The sequence below is a fragment of the Aedes albopictus genome, chromosome 2, assembly GCF_035046485.1.
Source record: "Aedes albopictus strain Foshan chromosome 2, AalbF5, whole genome shotgun sequence".
Taxonomy (NCBI): Eukaryota; Metazoa; Arthropoda; class Insecta; order Diptera; family Culicidae; genus Aedes; species Aedes albopictus.
In genome coordinates this window covers 36,865,321-36,882,409 of record NC_085137.1, presented here as the reverse complement: position 1 = coordinate 36,882,409, position 17,089 = coordinate 36,865,321, and the positions used below count along the sequence as shown (strand labels likewise).

General features: G+C 37.8%; 1 protein-coding gene across 1 annotated transcript; it reads left to right on the top strand.

The window, feature by feature from the left end:
• Positions 1-2,444: 2,444 nt before the first annotated feature.
• LOC109622325 (uncharacterized) lies at positions 2,445-3,261 on the top strand. Its single transcript, XM_020076585.3, has one exon. The coding sequence runs from the start codon at positions 2,551-2,553 to the stop codon at positions 3,226-3,228; it is 678 nt and encodes a 225-aa protein (XP_019932144.3). The 5' UTR covers positions 2,445-2,550; the 3' UTR covers positions 3,229-3,261.
• Positions 3,262-17,089: the final 13,828 nt, after the last annotated feature.

Sequence of the window (17,089 nt, the reverse complement as noted above, 5' to 3'; positions counted from 1 at the left end):
CAAGAGAGATCGTGGGGCAATATCAGGCTGGATTTATGGGTGAACGCGCTACAACGGACCAGATGTTCGCCATCCGCCAGGTGTTGCAGAAATGCCGCGAATACAACGTGCCCACACATCACTTGTTCATCGATTTCAAAGCGGCGTATGATACAATCGATCGAGAACAGCTATGGCAGATTATGCACGAATACGGATTCCCGGATAAACTGATACGGTTGATCAAGGCGACGATGGATCGAGTGATGTGCGTAGTTCGAGTATCAGGGACACTCTCGAGTCCCTTCGAATCTCGCAAAGGTTTACGGCAAGGTGATGGCCTTTCGTGCTTGCTGTTCAACATTGCTTTGGAGGGTGTAATAAGAAGAGCGGGGATAAACACGAGTGGGACGATTTTCACGAAGTCCGTTCAGCTGCTTGGTTTCGCCGATGATATTGATATTATTGCTCGTAAATTTGAGACGATGGCGGAAACGTACATCCGACTAAAGAGTGAAGCCAGGCGAACCGGATTAGTCATTAATGTGCCGAAGACAAAGTACATGATGGCAAAGGGCTCCAGGGAGGAATCACCGCGCCCGCCACCCCGAATTCATATCGACGGTGATGAAATCGAGGCGGTTAAAGAATTCGTGTACTTGGGCTCACTGGTGACCGACGACAACGACACCAGCAGAGAAATTCAGAGGCGCATTGTGGCAGGAAACCGTGCCTACTTTGGACTCCGCAGAACTCTACGATCGAACAAAGTTCGCCGTAACACGAAGTTAACTATCTACAAAACGCTGATTAGACCGGTCGTCCTCTATGGGCACGAAACATGGACCCTACGTGCAGAGGACCAACGCGCCCTTGGAGTTTTCAAACGGAAGGTGTTGCGTACCATCTACGGCGGAGTGCAGATGGAAGACGGGACTTGGAGAAGGTGAATGAACCACGAGCTGCATCAGCTGCTGAGAGAACCAACCATCGTCCATACCGCGAAAATCGGGAGGCTACGGTGGGCGGGTCACGTCATCAGGATGTCGGATAGCAACCCGACTAAAATGGTTCTCGAGAGTCATCCGACCAGTACAAGAAGACGTGGTGCGCAGCGAGCTAGGTGGGTCGACCAAGTGGAGGACGATCTGCGGACCCTACGCAGAGTGCGGAACTGGAGGCAAACAGCCATGGACCGAGTGGAATGGAGGCGGCTACTATGTACAGCAGAGGCCACCCCGGCCTTAGCCTGACCGGTAAGGTAAGTAAGATTTGATGAAAAAAATGGAAGTCTATGGTGTAGTTCCAAAAAAATTCTTCATTGTAGTTCCTCAATATCTGATAATTTTCTCAAGTTCTGTTTCAGCACAACTTCTACGCTATCGTTATATTCTGATCCGTATAGATACAATACAGCTCTAAACAAGTGAGAGAGATGATAAACACTCAAAAAGAATAGAAAAAGTACTTTGGAAAATAAATTGGGGCAGAAATATAATCCGTTAAACGCCTAAAAGTATGCAAGGCATGGTTCTTGTAATTTCATGTAATTTCGACTGCAGTGTTCAACATTTCTCATTTTTTAACAAATCAAATAAAGAGAGCTCACTATGTATAGCATAAGCAAACGTTAGAAATAAGATTTTATACAGATAATGATTTCTAATCAAGTAATTTAGTTTTTCCTTCAGCAAACTCTCTTTACGTACTCACCGTATGTAAACTTTTCAGAAATTTTGGATGTTTTAAAAAGAAAATCGTGTCAAGTACTGTTCATTTTAATTTGTATCCTTTGACAGATACGTATTTCGATCTCAACTAAAAGGTCGTCTTCGGTGTCTCGTACTTACAGGTATTCCACTAACGCGCTCAGTTTCATCATCATTCCATGTTTTGATATGAAATACAAAATATACACGGCTTCTCCACTTATGTTTGTACTACTCCATGATTTTTTATTCGTGAACAATATGTGGGTTTTATGGTGTTATTCTAGGCACTATCAAAGTTATATAAAAAAAAAAAATGTTTCGGCTACATGAATGCCGGACGACAACCTTGCAAAGTTGGTGTTCGGCACTGATCCAGTTGGCACAATACGGCGCGGAGCGCAGAGAGTACGGTGGGCGAACCAGGTGGAGCGTGACTTGGCGAGCATTGGGCGTGGCCAAGGATAGAGAGCGGCAGCCACGAACCGTGTATGATGAAGAAATATTGTTGATTCAGTTTAATCTTGAATTTGATGTAATACTAAAAAAAAACGGAGTGATGATTGGCTCAAATACTGTAGTCCAGACATGTTTAGCTTACAAAATATCACATAAACGCTTTTAATGAACAATACAGTGATTACGGTATTTTAATGTTTTGCTTACATTTCAAATTAGAAATCTGCAAGAAGAACAAATACTTCCTCTCTATTAAATATAATGTATGCAAGTCAATGCAAGCAATGTGTCACTATGTATTATTGACTAATGACTATGCACAAGTTACATGTAGCTTCTGCGACAACTGATCAAACACGAAAAATGTGTATCGGTGGACAGATCGAGATCAGTATTTATCGAGATGGTCTATTCTCGCCTCAGTTCTCTTCAGTATTCGCACTTGTTCAGAACGATGTTCCGAACCACTATCGTATTAACAGTAACTATTCTTCACTTTGCTTCCAGCCACAACGTTCCTCCATGGAATGGATGCTACGCTGTTGGATGCTTAACGCAGGAAGGCTGCTCTCCTTGGAACTTCTATCAATATCGATGCTACCGTACCTGCTACTACAACCGGTATTGTCCACCTTCACCCCCACCCCAACCGAGAAAGAAATGCTACAAGATTACTCACGAGGCCACCGGAAAGTCGTTGGCATCCAGTGAAGTGTTCAATGACACAACAAAAATGAAATATGCAACAGTTTCCAGCAATCCACCCGGCAACTACCTGTGGACAATGGAACCTTCTTACGGAGGCGTTTACTACATCCAAAATTTTAACAAGCTCGAGTTTCTGAAAGCGGATGCCAACGGAACGTACCTAGTGCTCAATGAACCTCTCGATCGTTCTTTCCAATTTCGTCCGATCAATACCAAAGAAGGAGCATCGATGATGCAGCTACAGGCGGCATTGAACAACGGTTTCCTATTTGTCCATACACTTGGTCAAGGCGGTAGCACTGTTCAAATCACCACCGATCCATTCACCAACTATTACCAAACGATCTGGCGGATTATAGAACTTTATTGTTGAAATACATGTATGTGTGTACCCTGAATCTTCAAATCACTGGCAAGTGTATCCTTCGAAACGCCACTGACACTGAGGCAATCCGCATCGAGCCGTAGCCTTGACCTTTCCGTCCACGCCACCACAACAGTTCGCCGCATACAGTGAATACTTCCCAGCGGTGCTCACAATCTCTCCCTCTCTATCGTGCAGCCTGAACTGAAAATCTGTCGAAGAAAGCGCTTTCCCGGTTTTCTTACGATTCGCATACTGTCTCAGCACTGCAAATTCATCATTAGGATCCAGTCCCAAACGCAAGCCGGACTTTCTGTTCACAATGAAGAAGTTCCCTCGCTGCAGCGACACCAGACTCCAGTAGGACGAGTCCGTCCGATTGTAGGACAGCCAAACGTGTCGTCGATCGTCTCCGCGGGGCTGAAGGTACTGATTGGTTTGAACGTTGACAATGTGCCAGCAGTTTTGAGCCGGCGCGAGAGGAATGTAGAGACTGATCGCTATCGCAATAATGGTCCAGAACTGAGTAGGTGAAAAATTAGCCATTTTATGTGAATGTTTGTTGCTGGAACTCCAATGGAAGTTTGAGCCGAAAATGGGACAGACAATACATTTTAAAATATTTGGCCACGGCTGCAACAGTTAGGGGCTGTAGAAGTGAAGTGTTGTACTTTTATGTCTGTAACGTGCCACCGCTTATAGAAGCGATACTTTACCATTTTATTGTTCTATTTTATTTTCCTTAATAGCACCTGTAGACCCAGAAACACTTATCAATTACTTTGTTCATATGTTTACCTAGGCTAGAACAGGCTTCCAGTAGAGAAACCAGCCGTTGCACCTACACATGAAAGTAATCAATTTTGATGCGCTATTTGTTTAATTGCTTGGAACCTAAATAACTCATCGAGAAAACGGACAAAAATATATGCTGAAAGTACCCAGGATCGATACCCTGCCCTATTTAACATCTTATCGTCTCAGTTGGGACGTCAAGCCATTAAATAGAAGAAGTCAAGTCAGAAACTATCAATGTTATAGGTGGATGCCATACAGGCTTTACATAACATATCGGCTTCCATCATTCGTTTACCAAATTTAATAACAGAAAAGTTATTCGCTTCGTCAAGCTTGTCCTTTAGCTCAGGCAGAGGCAAAATTCCAAAATGCGAACTATCAAACCCATCGTTCCTCGCAGAGCAGACAAACAGGACCAAGTTGAGCATCTGATGCTTGCTATATACCGGAAACCATGCTCCCTCAAGAGGCAAACTGTGTAACTACCTTTGGCTGCTGCTGCTGCTGTCGCTACTTCCATATTGCATATTCCATATTGATTGTGATTCACCCAGCAGCGCGCACCCGGCGAAGATGCGACGTTTCTGCATCGCGTATGGTTCTCTGTGGCCCATCAGGTTTGTCATCGCGTTTCGACGCTGCCCCCATCGTCGCCGCCAAACCATCTTGAAGTGTGGGAGAAAAATCTGCTCTTTTTCAGCAGTGAACCATGGTGCAAATAGGGGCATTTGCGTTGTTTTGCTGGCAAAAAAAAGTTATTGAAACGATAGGGTATCGCGCCACTTGGGCGGTGGCTTCCATATTCGTCTGTTTTCCACTATAACTCAGTCAATTTTGAATAATGACTTGAAATGTTGTACACGGGTAGATACTATACCTATCTCACCGCATTCCAAAAATTGTGTCAATTGGTTCAAATTTGACTGAGTTATAGCGGAAAACAGACGAATACAGTAAGGACCCGATTTTGTCAGCCCCATTTCGCGGCAAACTTTTTGCTCTCATTATCTTACAGTCAAATTTTAATTAATTTATTATTGTTTATCATCAACCTACAACTGAGATGCAGAACATACAGGGATGAAAAGTTTGAAAAACTGTTTAAGTTTTTTCAGAGAGCAAAACATGTGTTCCGAAAAGGGGCTGACAAAATCGGGTCACTTATGTATAGAAGCCACCGCCCAAGTGGCGCGATTCCCTAACTGTTGTGCTGCAAGATTATATAGTAAGAAACAAGACGCAACATTATCAGAGTCAGTTAGTTGCCCTTACAAATTTCAGCAAAATTGAAAATCCACTACGAATTAATTTCGAAAAGTCTTGAAAATTTTACTAGAACCTCTTCCACGAATTCCTTCAGAATTTCCTATATATTTTTTTTTCGATTTTTTTGTTACAGGGTCTTTTTGAAAATTCTCTAATTTTTCGATAATTTTTTGAACAAATTATCCACGGGTTCCTTCAGAAATGCGTTCAGCGTTTCTTAAAAAAAAATCAAAAGATCGTTCAGGGATTTCCTTAGAAAATTTCCCTCAGACTCATACAAAGATTCCTTCAGAAATTCATCGAGGGGTTCCTTTAGAAATATCCCTGGAGATTCCTTAAAAAATCCTGATGAGAATCCTTACTTAGATCTTTCAAGCATTCTAACTCGTTTAGAAATTCGATCAGGAATTCGAACTTAGCATCTACCAAGTTTTCTGTCAAAAACTATTTCAGGGCTTGTTTAAGAAATTTCTTTTGATATTCCCTAATGAAATTCTCAAGAAATTTCTCCAAGAATTCTTTTAGGTTGACTTCCTTGGGCTCCTTTTGAAACACCACCAGGAATTTCTTTAGAAACTCTTCTAGGGTTTCGTCGGAAGCTTGTCCAAGGATTCCTAAAAAAAATCAAAGACTGTTTAATAAATTCTGCCCGTGGCTATTTCAGAAAATTTTCCAGAGATTCCTTCAGAATTTTGTTCAGATATTCCTTCGGAAAATCCACCAGGGATTTGTGCAGGAACTGCTCTAGAGATTGCATTGAAAATTTCCGTATGAATTTGTCCATGAGTTTCTGCAGGAATTTATTCAGAAAATTTGGCATGAATTTACCCAGAGATTGGAGCATTATTACTCTCAGGTAAGAATTCCTCCAGCGATTCCTGCAGGAGTACATACAGAGATTGATTTGAGATGTCCTCCAGATATTCTTCCATGTATAACCTCAAGAAATATATCCGACATTGCCTCTTAGTTCCAAAACATTCTCCACGCATTTTTAAAGAAATTTATTTGGAAATATTTCCTGAGAATGTCTACAAATATCTTTCTGTTTCTCTTCAGGATTCTCTAAAGAACTTTTTTAAGAAACTCGTCCAAAGATTTCTCCAGGAATTCTTTCAGAAATTACTTCAAGGATTTTATTAAAAGAATTTTCCTATACTTTCCTCAATATTTGAATTCTAGGAATTTTATCAAGGAGTTTGCAGGTATTTTTCTATGAAGATCATAACCCGTAACGTGGGTAGATCACCTCATAATGGTGCGTTACGGTGTAAGATCTACCACAACACATTTTGAATTCGTAATTCTCCAGCTCGAATAATTTAAATGCAGGAAAATTACAAGATCAAAATTTGGTTTACTTTTTGTGTTTTGTTTTATTCTTGTATTTTCACTACTAATACTCCATTTGTTTCAGTGTTATCGCTTGATTCAAATGATAACTTTAATATAATAACTATTTGTTTCAGCGTTGTTTAGGTAAATAAAGTTGTAATATTGATATATAATAATATTTATGGGCTGAAAGTCTCTTTAATAAAGACAAATGAATCAATAGTATTTATTATTTCAGGTAAAATCAGGTAATTGATCCACTATATAATTAATTATATTCAAATTACATGATACATGGGATTTTGGGAGGGGTAGCCTAAGGAAGCTAAATGAACTGGTTTCTGGACAAATGCTCGTGCTTACCCTGCTACAACAAACCATCAGGTAGATCATTCCCTTCTGGTATGACTTTGCAGCCATAGGTAATCCTTGCGCTGATGGTGGGTACTCAATCATCATCATCATCATTTCTCCAAGAAGTTTTCTCCTAGAATTCCTTTGAGACTTCTATGGATTTTCCTCCAAAGATTCATTCAAAATTACTTCTTAATAGTTCTACTGAAGATTTTTTCAGAAATTCTTTGATGGGTTCTTTCAGAAGTTCTTGCTGGGAACCTGTAATTCTTTTGAAGAGATATTTTCACTTTCTGAGACTTCTGCAGGGATTTCTTCGAAAGCTTTTTCATGAAGTTTCCTAAAAAAGATTATAAAAAAAATATTTATAAGGATTTTTCTTGGAAGTTTAAAAAAAATACTTTGGTGATTCCTGCAGAGGTATCGAGAAGGATTTTTTTTTTAGAAATTGCTGCGGTTCCATCAGAAATATCTCCTGGGATGGCTTCAGAGATCTTCGCAGAATATGTTCAGAAATTCCTCCACGCATTTTCCAGAATTTCATCCAGAAATTGTCCAAAAATTTTTAAGAAATCCCTAATTTTTTTCTAGACATTCCTGGAGATATCTTTAGAAACTCTTAAAATGAATTCTTTAAAAGTTTTCTGAATAACACCTAGGAGAATGTCTGAAGAAACACCTTGAGGTACATTATAATTCTCTGAAAAAATAACATCATGAGAGATTTCAGGAGGAACCCTGTCAGTAATTGTAAGGGAAAATGCTTGAGAAATTCCTGTAGGGATTCCTGGAAAAATACAATACGAATTTCTGAAGGAGTATCTTTAAAATGCTCTATATAATTTCTGGAGAGATTTGTACACAGAAATCCCTTGACTACTACCTTAAGGACAAACGTCTTGGAATCCCGGTTCAGCAGTGCATCAAAACTTCAGGCGCACAAATCTCAAGAAGCAAGCTTTAAATAACAATGAATTTTATTATTCTGTTCTTGCTCACTTGTAATAAGCTTAAAATACGAAGAACAGGTGCGCTGGTTTTGTTTACGAAAAGATTTGCGCCCTCAAAATCGTGAGGAGGTGGCAAAGTCGGCCATTGTGACGGACATATTGAGATTCTAACAAATCTGTCCTTAAGGCGTTTTTGTAGGAAATCCTGCAGAAACAAAAAAATCGGAGGAATTCTATAGAAAACCACTGAAGAAAATTTAAAAAAATGAAGGAATCGTTGAAAAATTTCTAGAAGAACTGCAGGTATTAATAGAGACATTTCATGAAACATTCCTTTACCAATTCTATAGAATTGATTTTAGAGTAATTTCTGCAGAAGTTATTGAGAGAATCTTTGAAGAATTCCTGAGGAAGGTCTGAATAAATCCAAAGCAATGGCTATAGAATACCTGAAGAAACAATTGGAGAAATCGTTGGAGGAAATTAAGAAGAATCTCTTGAGAAATTTGTAGAAGATTCTTTAAAAAGGGCCCTAGAAATATCATGAATAACTAAAGTAGTCCCAGAAGGATACTCTGGAGAAATTCTAGCAATAATATCTAAAAAGTTTCTGGAAAGATTTCTGAACTTCCGAAGGAAAACCTAGAACGGAATTTAATATTTTGTAAATAATAATAGAAAGACAAATCGTTTTCTCTTTTCATGCGCAATCATAATCACCTTAGCTCTCCGATTGTATTAATGATGATCTGATGCCTTTCTGAATAAAAAAAAATGCCACGTCTGATTCGTAAACTGTTCTCAAGAATTCCGAATGTTAGGCCAAAGGCCATTAGACCAAATGTCATTAGGTCGAATAGGCATTAGGGATAATAAACAATAAGCAATTGCTTATATTGCTTACTCCATCAGAGATTCTCCCTTCTTTCAAATAAAGTTGTTCTTTCCAGTAAAATTAATAATTAATAATAGGTTGTTCTTTCAAGACACGCTGTTGAAAATTTTGACTAGCAACCAAACTACTAACCAAATGGAGATTTTTCGTTCTATTACCCAAGCAACACACATGTTATAATAGAGTTACGGCAGCGCAAGTTTTGGTTGTATAGAAGTTTATTTTACGTAATTCTAACATTGTGTTGAAATAACGTAAAATAAACTTCTATACAACCAAAACTTGCGCTGTCGTAACTTTTATATAACATGTGTGTTACTTGGGTAAGAATGGCTGTTCTTTAGAGTAACACAGTTAATGAGTTTTTGGTGGACAGGCTGCTGACTCTACCTTTAGAGATTTATCCTTCTCTAAATCAAGGACTTTTTTTTTTGAGACGCACCGTTAAATTGTTTGTTGGTGGTCTACTGCTAACTCCGTAGGCGATTTGTCATTCTTTTTAACTGTGCTCCCCTTTCAAATCACATTTTCTGGTGACCAAAATGATATATACAATTAAATTTTTTCCTACTTTTGAGAATAGTTTATTTACTTATGAGTTGCAGTGCTACAGTGTTATTTGGTGACCCAGTAACTTGCTCATTCTTATTAGATATTTCTTTCTTTTAACAATAGGCAGATCTTACGATCAAATGGGTCTAACAACTAATCAGCCCAGTGATTAATCACTTCATGTCAATTCAGTCTTATGTGCCAGTATCATAATTTTGGAACTGAACCTGTTTCTCAGCTTCTACACGTCCGCCATTATTGACTGAAAGCATTATATGTTAAAATGTTGCAATTTATATCCCGTGTAACCGCGTAACCATTATGTCAAGTAACATTCCTTAGTGATAATTTTATCAGCTTTCTCTTCTTTTCAATGTTCTAACTAGCTTATACTGTTATAACAGAAATCAATTGATTGATTTGTATTTATTATAGAGACTTTCAGCCCTTGGCTGGTTCGTCTCTCCACACAGAAATCAAAACAATTATTATTTTTGTATCACAGGTTTCCCTATTCATCAAACATACGCTGTTTTTTACAGATATGCTATTATTTCAAATCAGATATTTGTCCTTTTTCTCAACAAAGGCTATTTTTTTCATAAATATTATGCATTATGCTGATTTTAGAATAACAACTGCAAAATTACTATTTTCAGAGAATTTTCCTTCTTTCATACATAAGCTGTTCTTTCAAAATATACCCTAACAAAAAATTGAATTGTTGATATGAAATAAGTTTTAAATCTTAAATCTTATCATGATCAGTTAATTTTTTCTCTATTTTTAACGATTTTCCGTGAAACGGTACATTCCGCCAAATGATTTTCGGTAAAACGGTGCATTCCGCGAAATGGTTCATTCCGCCTAATGTCATTCGGTGAAATATTATACAATCAAAGGGGGTGTCCGATCATTTGGCTGAATCATGATCAATAGAATTCATAGGAAGTTTTTGACATTCCAACTGTCAATATGATCATCAGAATTATTTCCTTCTTTTAATGATAGGCTTTTCTTTCAAGTGTTTAGATTAAGGATAAGATGGCGTTGAAACTCCCAATATTTTATCAAAGATTTTTTCTTCTTTGAATCATTTGGCTGTTCTTTTTGAGGCGGGAAACAGTGACATGGACACTTAAGGACGAGGTATTTGGAGTACATAGCTCAAAATTTCTAGAGCACCGTTTTTTTAGAACCGTTGAACGGATTTGGATGAAAATGCATCACGCTAATTGTTCAGTGGTTGTCCACAGCGTGATGCATTTTAATCCACATCCGTTCAACGGTTCTAAAAAACGGTGCTCTAGAATCTTTGAGCAATGTACTCCAAATACCTTGTCATTTAGTTAATCATTCATTTTCGCTTTACTATTATTTTCGGCCAAACGGCATTCGGCCAAATGACCCGGAACCCTATAGGGATCTCCGCAGGAATTCTGTGAGGAATCGCTAATGGAATTTTCGGAATATTACTTGTAGGAAACTCAGGAGAAATTCCAAAAGAATTCCCGGGTGAAATTCTCAAGAAAATATGCGAAATCAATGAAGAAATCTCGGAAGATATCTGTGAAGAAATCCCTGAAATTGGGAGGAGTCTCGAAAAGAAATCCTGGGAGGTTTCAATGAGAGAATTCGGAGAGAACCCCTAGGAAGAATTTTAAAGGAATTCTTGATGAAATCTTGGGAATAATCCGTGAGCTCTTCACGGGAGCGATCCTCAAGGGAAAACCCAGGGAAATCTCAAAAGGAAATGCGCATCAGATCTCATAGGGGTGCCTGGGGGAAATCAATGAAGATATCCTGGAAGAAATACCTAAAATAATCCTGAGAGAAAATCCTGTTCCAGTCTAGGGGATAATACGTGATGGATTGTGGAAGGAACCCCCGACAGGATTCAGGAAAAAATCTGAAGAAATTCATGATAAAATCCGAAAGGAATCGTCCAATGAGCGACCAATGAAATAATTCAGGAAAAAATCCTGAAAGGAATTTCGGAAGAAACCTTTGAAGGTATGCCTGGAAAATTACAAGAGCTCTGGTGTTAACCTAGGAGACTTTTTTAAATAAATCTCTCAAAGATCTTGAAATTAAAGACGAAATTTCGCTTTCATTGAATAATACGATCAAGCACGGTATTCTCATCAGAATTATACTTTACTCGAACTCGAACAACGAAGGAATAATGAGAAAATTCGAAATAAGTAAAATGGTAAGTAGTTCTAGTTTGACATTTGAGGTCGACCTTGATGTGATGGAATTCGACATTTTTCGCACTGGAAATTCAAAAGTGTTCCTGTCTGACATACACGGTGAAAAAAAAATCACGCAAAGTATGTGTTATAAACTAGGGGCGGGACAAAAGATTTAAAAATTAAAAATAATGTATTTTTAACCTCGGCCAATAAAATCGTCGAAAAATGAGTAAAGTGGTTTGAACCAAGCCCGTGCATAAGGGATGGGTTTTGGGGGTTAAACCCTTCCCATTGCTGATGCCTTTATACACTAGGCGCTTCTCTCCCCGTTGAAAAATTAGGAAAAAAAACCCTCCCTTGACGCCTTTTCTGGGCACGGGTCTGGTTCAAACCAAAAATCTAGATAGGGCTTAGGGAGCCTATTAGTTCATTTTTTTTTCACTAAATAGGGTTTTTGACCCCATTCCCGGCACTACAGGTAATCAAAATTGTGCATTACCTATGATCACAACGCAGGGTTTTTCTTTAATCTGAATTAGATACCTTATTGCGTGAACTTGTTGTTAAGAGTGATTGTTGTGATGATTTTCTGACAGAAAGCTGATTTTGAACGAGTTTACTGCACCTAGCCCAGCGCATATTTCCGGCATCAGTGCCAAACTTCCAGCAAAATCAAATATGAAATTACTTCGGCACCCATCTTTGTGCTGATAAAGTGCACTCGTCTCCGTGTAATAGTTGCTTTGTGCACTTGTTTGGCTTCAGAGTAAACGTGTAGCTAATTGACTGTGAATCCCGTTGCGGAAATGTTGCGGGAGATGATTACACAGCGCAACATTTTTTTGTCTCAAGAGCAAACTTATGTGTCTCCGAAGGATTTTGGGCCGCTGAATCCGAACCCGGGCTCAGATTTGCTCCAACAACAACACGTCACAATTTTGAGCTATACCTCAATTTATAGGGCAAAATATTCGATTTTAGGTTTTTTTGACTGCAAACCATTAAGCATGGACATATTTTTTTAAGCAATCAAAAGGTTAATTGGTAAATTGACATCTAAATTAACGACTCATGCAAAATATTTCGTTTTACCTAATCAAATTTGAAAGATTTAAGCATTTTATGTGAGTATGAAAACTTGCATGCAACTTTTGGAGGGTGACTTGTATGGGAAATATCGTACCTAACAAAAATCGGTTATAATTATCAAATTCGATTTGGTTAAACAAAATATTTAGCATGAGTCGTTAATTTAGATGTTAATTGACCAATTAACCCTTTGATTAAAAACAATATTTCCATGCTTAATAACTTGCAGTCAAAAAAGCCCAAAATCGCATATTTTGCCCTATAAATTGAGGTATAGTTCAAAATTGTGACGTGTTGGAGCAAATCTGAGCCCGGATTCGGAATCAGCGGCCCAAAATCTGTCAGAGACACATAAGTTTGCTCTTGAGACAGACCAAAAGTTAATTTTTGTTACGCTGTGTTACCCAAGGAAGTGCGTGCCGGGAATTGACGCGGGTGCTCAAGTAGTTCGAAACCCTACGTATAAGTTTAGTTCATACGAGTAAAATTATGAAAAAATTTCTCAAAAATTACAGAAATAAGTATTCGAATTAAAAAAAAAGTATCAAACAATTGGCCGGGGCTCTGCTAAACCGAACTAAGCGCCAAAAAGTTTATTCCGAGATAATTAAGCTTAAAGTTCAACCACTCACAAATAAACAGCAGCTAAGATAATTTGAAACTTTTCCACACACATGTAACTCACAAGGCTTTATTAACCATCAGAGATGAAGAATACATGAAAATTATTTGAAATTATTGATATAATTACATATAATTTCTCAGTACTTTGCACTCAGTTCACTCTGGCTGAACAAAAACATTGAAATATGGTATATAGTTCAGTGTGGCTGACTGTGTTTCTTTGTTTCAGAGAAACCCAGTCGGATTGTAAAAAAAAATCTCGATTTTTCATCGTCTGAAGTTGAAGTCGATATCACTCACAATCCTTAACATGAATCAGAGAGGACGCATATAGTATAGTAGAACGGAGGTCTCAAAATAGTTTGAAATATGAACGGCGAAAGCCCTCCCAGCTCAGCAATTGCCACACATGTTTTTTTATAGGCCATGCATTGTGCAGGCACAGAGCAAGAGTGATTATGTCAAATGATGTCCTTGCATGTCCTGAAGCAATTTACAATTCAAATTTATGCTGGTCAAAGAAAACCATAAAAATGTTCTGCCAAAGTGAACCAAGACAAAATAAATTGCAAAAATACGAAAAAGATTCGAACTTGGATCATTTGAGTGATAACCAAGCGCGTTACCTCTAGGTCATTTTACCTACCTGAAGGTCAGTCGATAAGTCAGAATCAAGCTCTAAACATTCTTCTCAAGGATGGTTTTCGTGAAAACGCCATTTTTCGATCAGCCAAAGCGAACCAAGTGTTTGATTTTTTTCAACCTTTATTATTCTTATTATCCTTGTTATTCAATGACGGCTCCTGTGGTAAAGTATCAGTATAAGGTGTATCGACATAACGCAGGTATTCAAACCCAGTTGATTTTTGAATTGTTGAGAATAAATTGATTCTAAAATGTAGTGGATTTGGTTCACTCTGGCTGAATGTGATTTGGAGAAACGGCGATCAGGTTCATCGACATATAATTGGATCCTCCAACACCCGTATTTCTAATTACGTGTTCAATTCTCTCACAGATTGTTACTACGAGTCGGTTAGAAGTTAGAAATCTGACGGCGATGAGGAAAACTTGAAATGTCCATCATCTAGATCAATACTAAAATATTTCGCTGATTCTATGAAATGGTTTACAGTTCACTCTGGCTGGGTGCTATTTCATTTTTTGTATGTTCTGCCAAACAGAAATTTTTAATTTATTCCACGAAGAACTGTAAGAATTACTGGATTTTTACACTGAAGGTAGATCATCATATTCTTCATGCAATGGTTAAGAAAACTCATTTTTTCAAAAAGTGGTCTTTGGTTCGGTTTAGCAGAACCCCGACCAATTGTCCGTACAGCAATTTTTTCGCCAAAATAATGTTTCATTCAAATGTTCATAACTTTTTTAAACGTCAATCAAAAACGCTGAAATTCCTATCATTCATAAACAATATATTAAAGATCCATTGGTAAAACTTTGAACGACATTGAATAAGTTTTCTGAAAGTTATAGAACTTTTAGTTATGCTTGATGGTATATCAATACTCTATATCTTAAAGAATATTGGATGAAATTTTTTCAAACTGTTTTGAAGAAACACTAACACATGAACATTTAATACGCAATCTTGTTAGGGTTAACTTGTTCACTACAAAAAATATGAAAAATCTGCTTATGCAGTTGACGATGTTTATAAATTAACCATATTTTACACATATAATCTGCCATCCGTTTTCCTCTAACAAAAGTGCATTAATTGAACGAAAAATGCTTAAGACCTACTCTGCATATGTAGTTTAGTACATCCTGTATAAAAATATTATATTAAGATTAAGAATATTTAGCACATTACATTAAGAATTTAAAGAAATTGAAAACACTTGGCACTTAAATTGAACAAAATATGATAAATTTCCAAAAACAACTCTGAACATTTACATATTTTTCATATTTTTATATTTTTTGTAGTGACTATAAAACCTTAAACAAAGTTGGATATGAAAGCCTTACGTATAAGCTATATCACAACAAAAAATGAAAAAAATCATAAAGTACATTTTAAGATATAATGTCTTAAAAATTTGTTCAAAAATCTTTACTTTCAAAAAGTTTTACTAAAAGTTCTATACTTTCAGAAATCTTATTCGATCTTGCTCAAAATTTAATCAATGGAGCTTTAATATATTGTTTATGATCGGTCAAAATTTCCGCCGTTTTGATTGATGTAGGGTACAGGTTCCCTTATTAAGCATGTGGCTCCCATTTTAATCTTACGAAAAACAAAGAATTGAAGCGCTGTTTGTTTTGTTTCTTATTTTTGTATTTTTTGTTAGAAGTGAGCATGCATGAAAACAAAAAGAACGGAATCAATCGGTGCCGTAATCTCTTGTTTTCGAATAGGATGAAAATGGGAGCGTGAGATTACTGATGGCACACATACCCTACCTATAAAAAGTTATGAACATTTGAATGAAAAAATATTTTGACGAATAAGTAAAAACGAAAATCGTGTAGCCCAGGTTCATCTTCATTATTTTGACGAATAAATTGCTGTACGGGAAATTGCTTGATACACTGTAGTTTTCGACATTATTAATTTATACCAGTTAACTTGTCATCGTTCCCCTCCGTGCGAAGGGCGAACACGGCAACCAAAAGTGCTGCGGAACATCAGTATCAGCGACAAAATACCGTTTTGTATTATCTTTTAAACTTCAATTTGAATAAATATCAGCTCTATAAAATATGCAAATTATATTTTCAAGATTTTTACATTTAAAATTTCACCCATGTTGTTGGACGTCTTTGGAAGGGGAGTAGTGGCCCGGAAGCACCCACCCGGGATCAGAAGGAAAAAGATAGTAGTGCCACGGTGGCAGCAGCAGCAGCAGCAGTAGTTAAGAACGGTGTGGCGTCTGCGAAATGTCGCCGTTGGAAGCCATTTGAAAAATCGGCAAAAGAACGAGAATCGAGAACGAAAGACAGTTTAGAGGTAGTTCGTCCTCCCCACTACTGAAAGGACTATCCTCCGCTCGCTCGCTTGGTTGCAGCAGCATCGGTAAAGGGACTAAATGGGAACAAAGCGAAATTTTATTTTCTTTAGAATGGAGAATCACTTTAGTCTCAATTGGTGCATGGGTGGAATGCTTAAGTAGCAGCGGATTTCGGTTGGTTTTCACGTAGTTGAGACTGGAAAGCTGGGGCGCTTAAGTAGATCCCCCGATGAGGATTCCGGGAGAAAAGTGATTGGAATGCTGTGACAAGCATGCTGTTCTGCAGTGAACTATCGATGGGATGAGGGGGTTTATGGCGAGTGAAATGCAGGTGAGCGGATACCTTCGAAGGTATTAAAGACGGAGCTTACTTGCAAATTTGTGAAACATTTTTACCAAGGGTTGGTTTTGCATGACTAATAAATTCCTTGTTAGTTTCATATATTCAAATGATAGTTCTTGAAATGGAACGGAAAACATTTTTCCACACGGAACCAAAGTAATTGTTTTTTTGTCTATATTTTGAATCCTTCAATGTATCTATAAATAGCCACAAGATTTTCAGTAATGTTCTTGAATTTCAAATTTTATCCTTTCAACATTCACTCGAGCATCAACGTCCCGCCGAGCCAACATTGCGAACAATCCACCCCATAAACACCCTCTTCATACACTGTGTAGGTATCAACACACCTGTTTCGTCGCTTGACGACCAGCGATTAGCAGCTGGAGCATGAACATGCTCGCTGAATGGTCTGCACTAACAATTTCCTGACCCCCCTCTGTACCCTTAACTCCTGCTGCTGCAGCAGTCTATACGCATTGCCATTTTCA

Coding starts and splice junctions, on each gene's coding strand:
- LOC109622325 (XM_020076585.3), top strand. CDS start 2,551: ATGGTCTATTCTCGCCTCAGTTCTCTTCAGTATTCGCACTTGTTCAGA.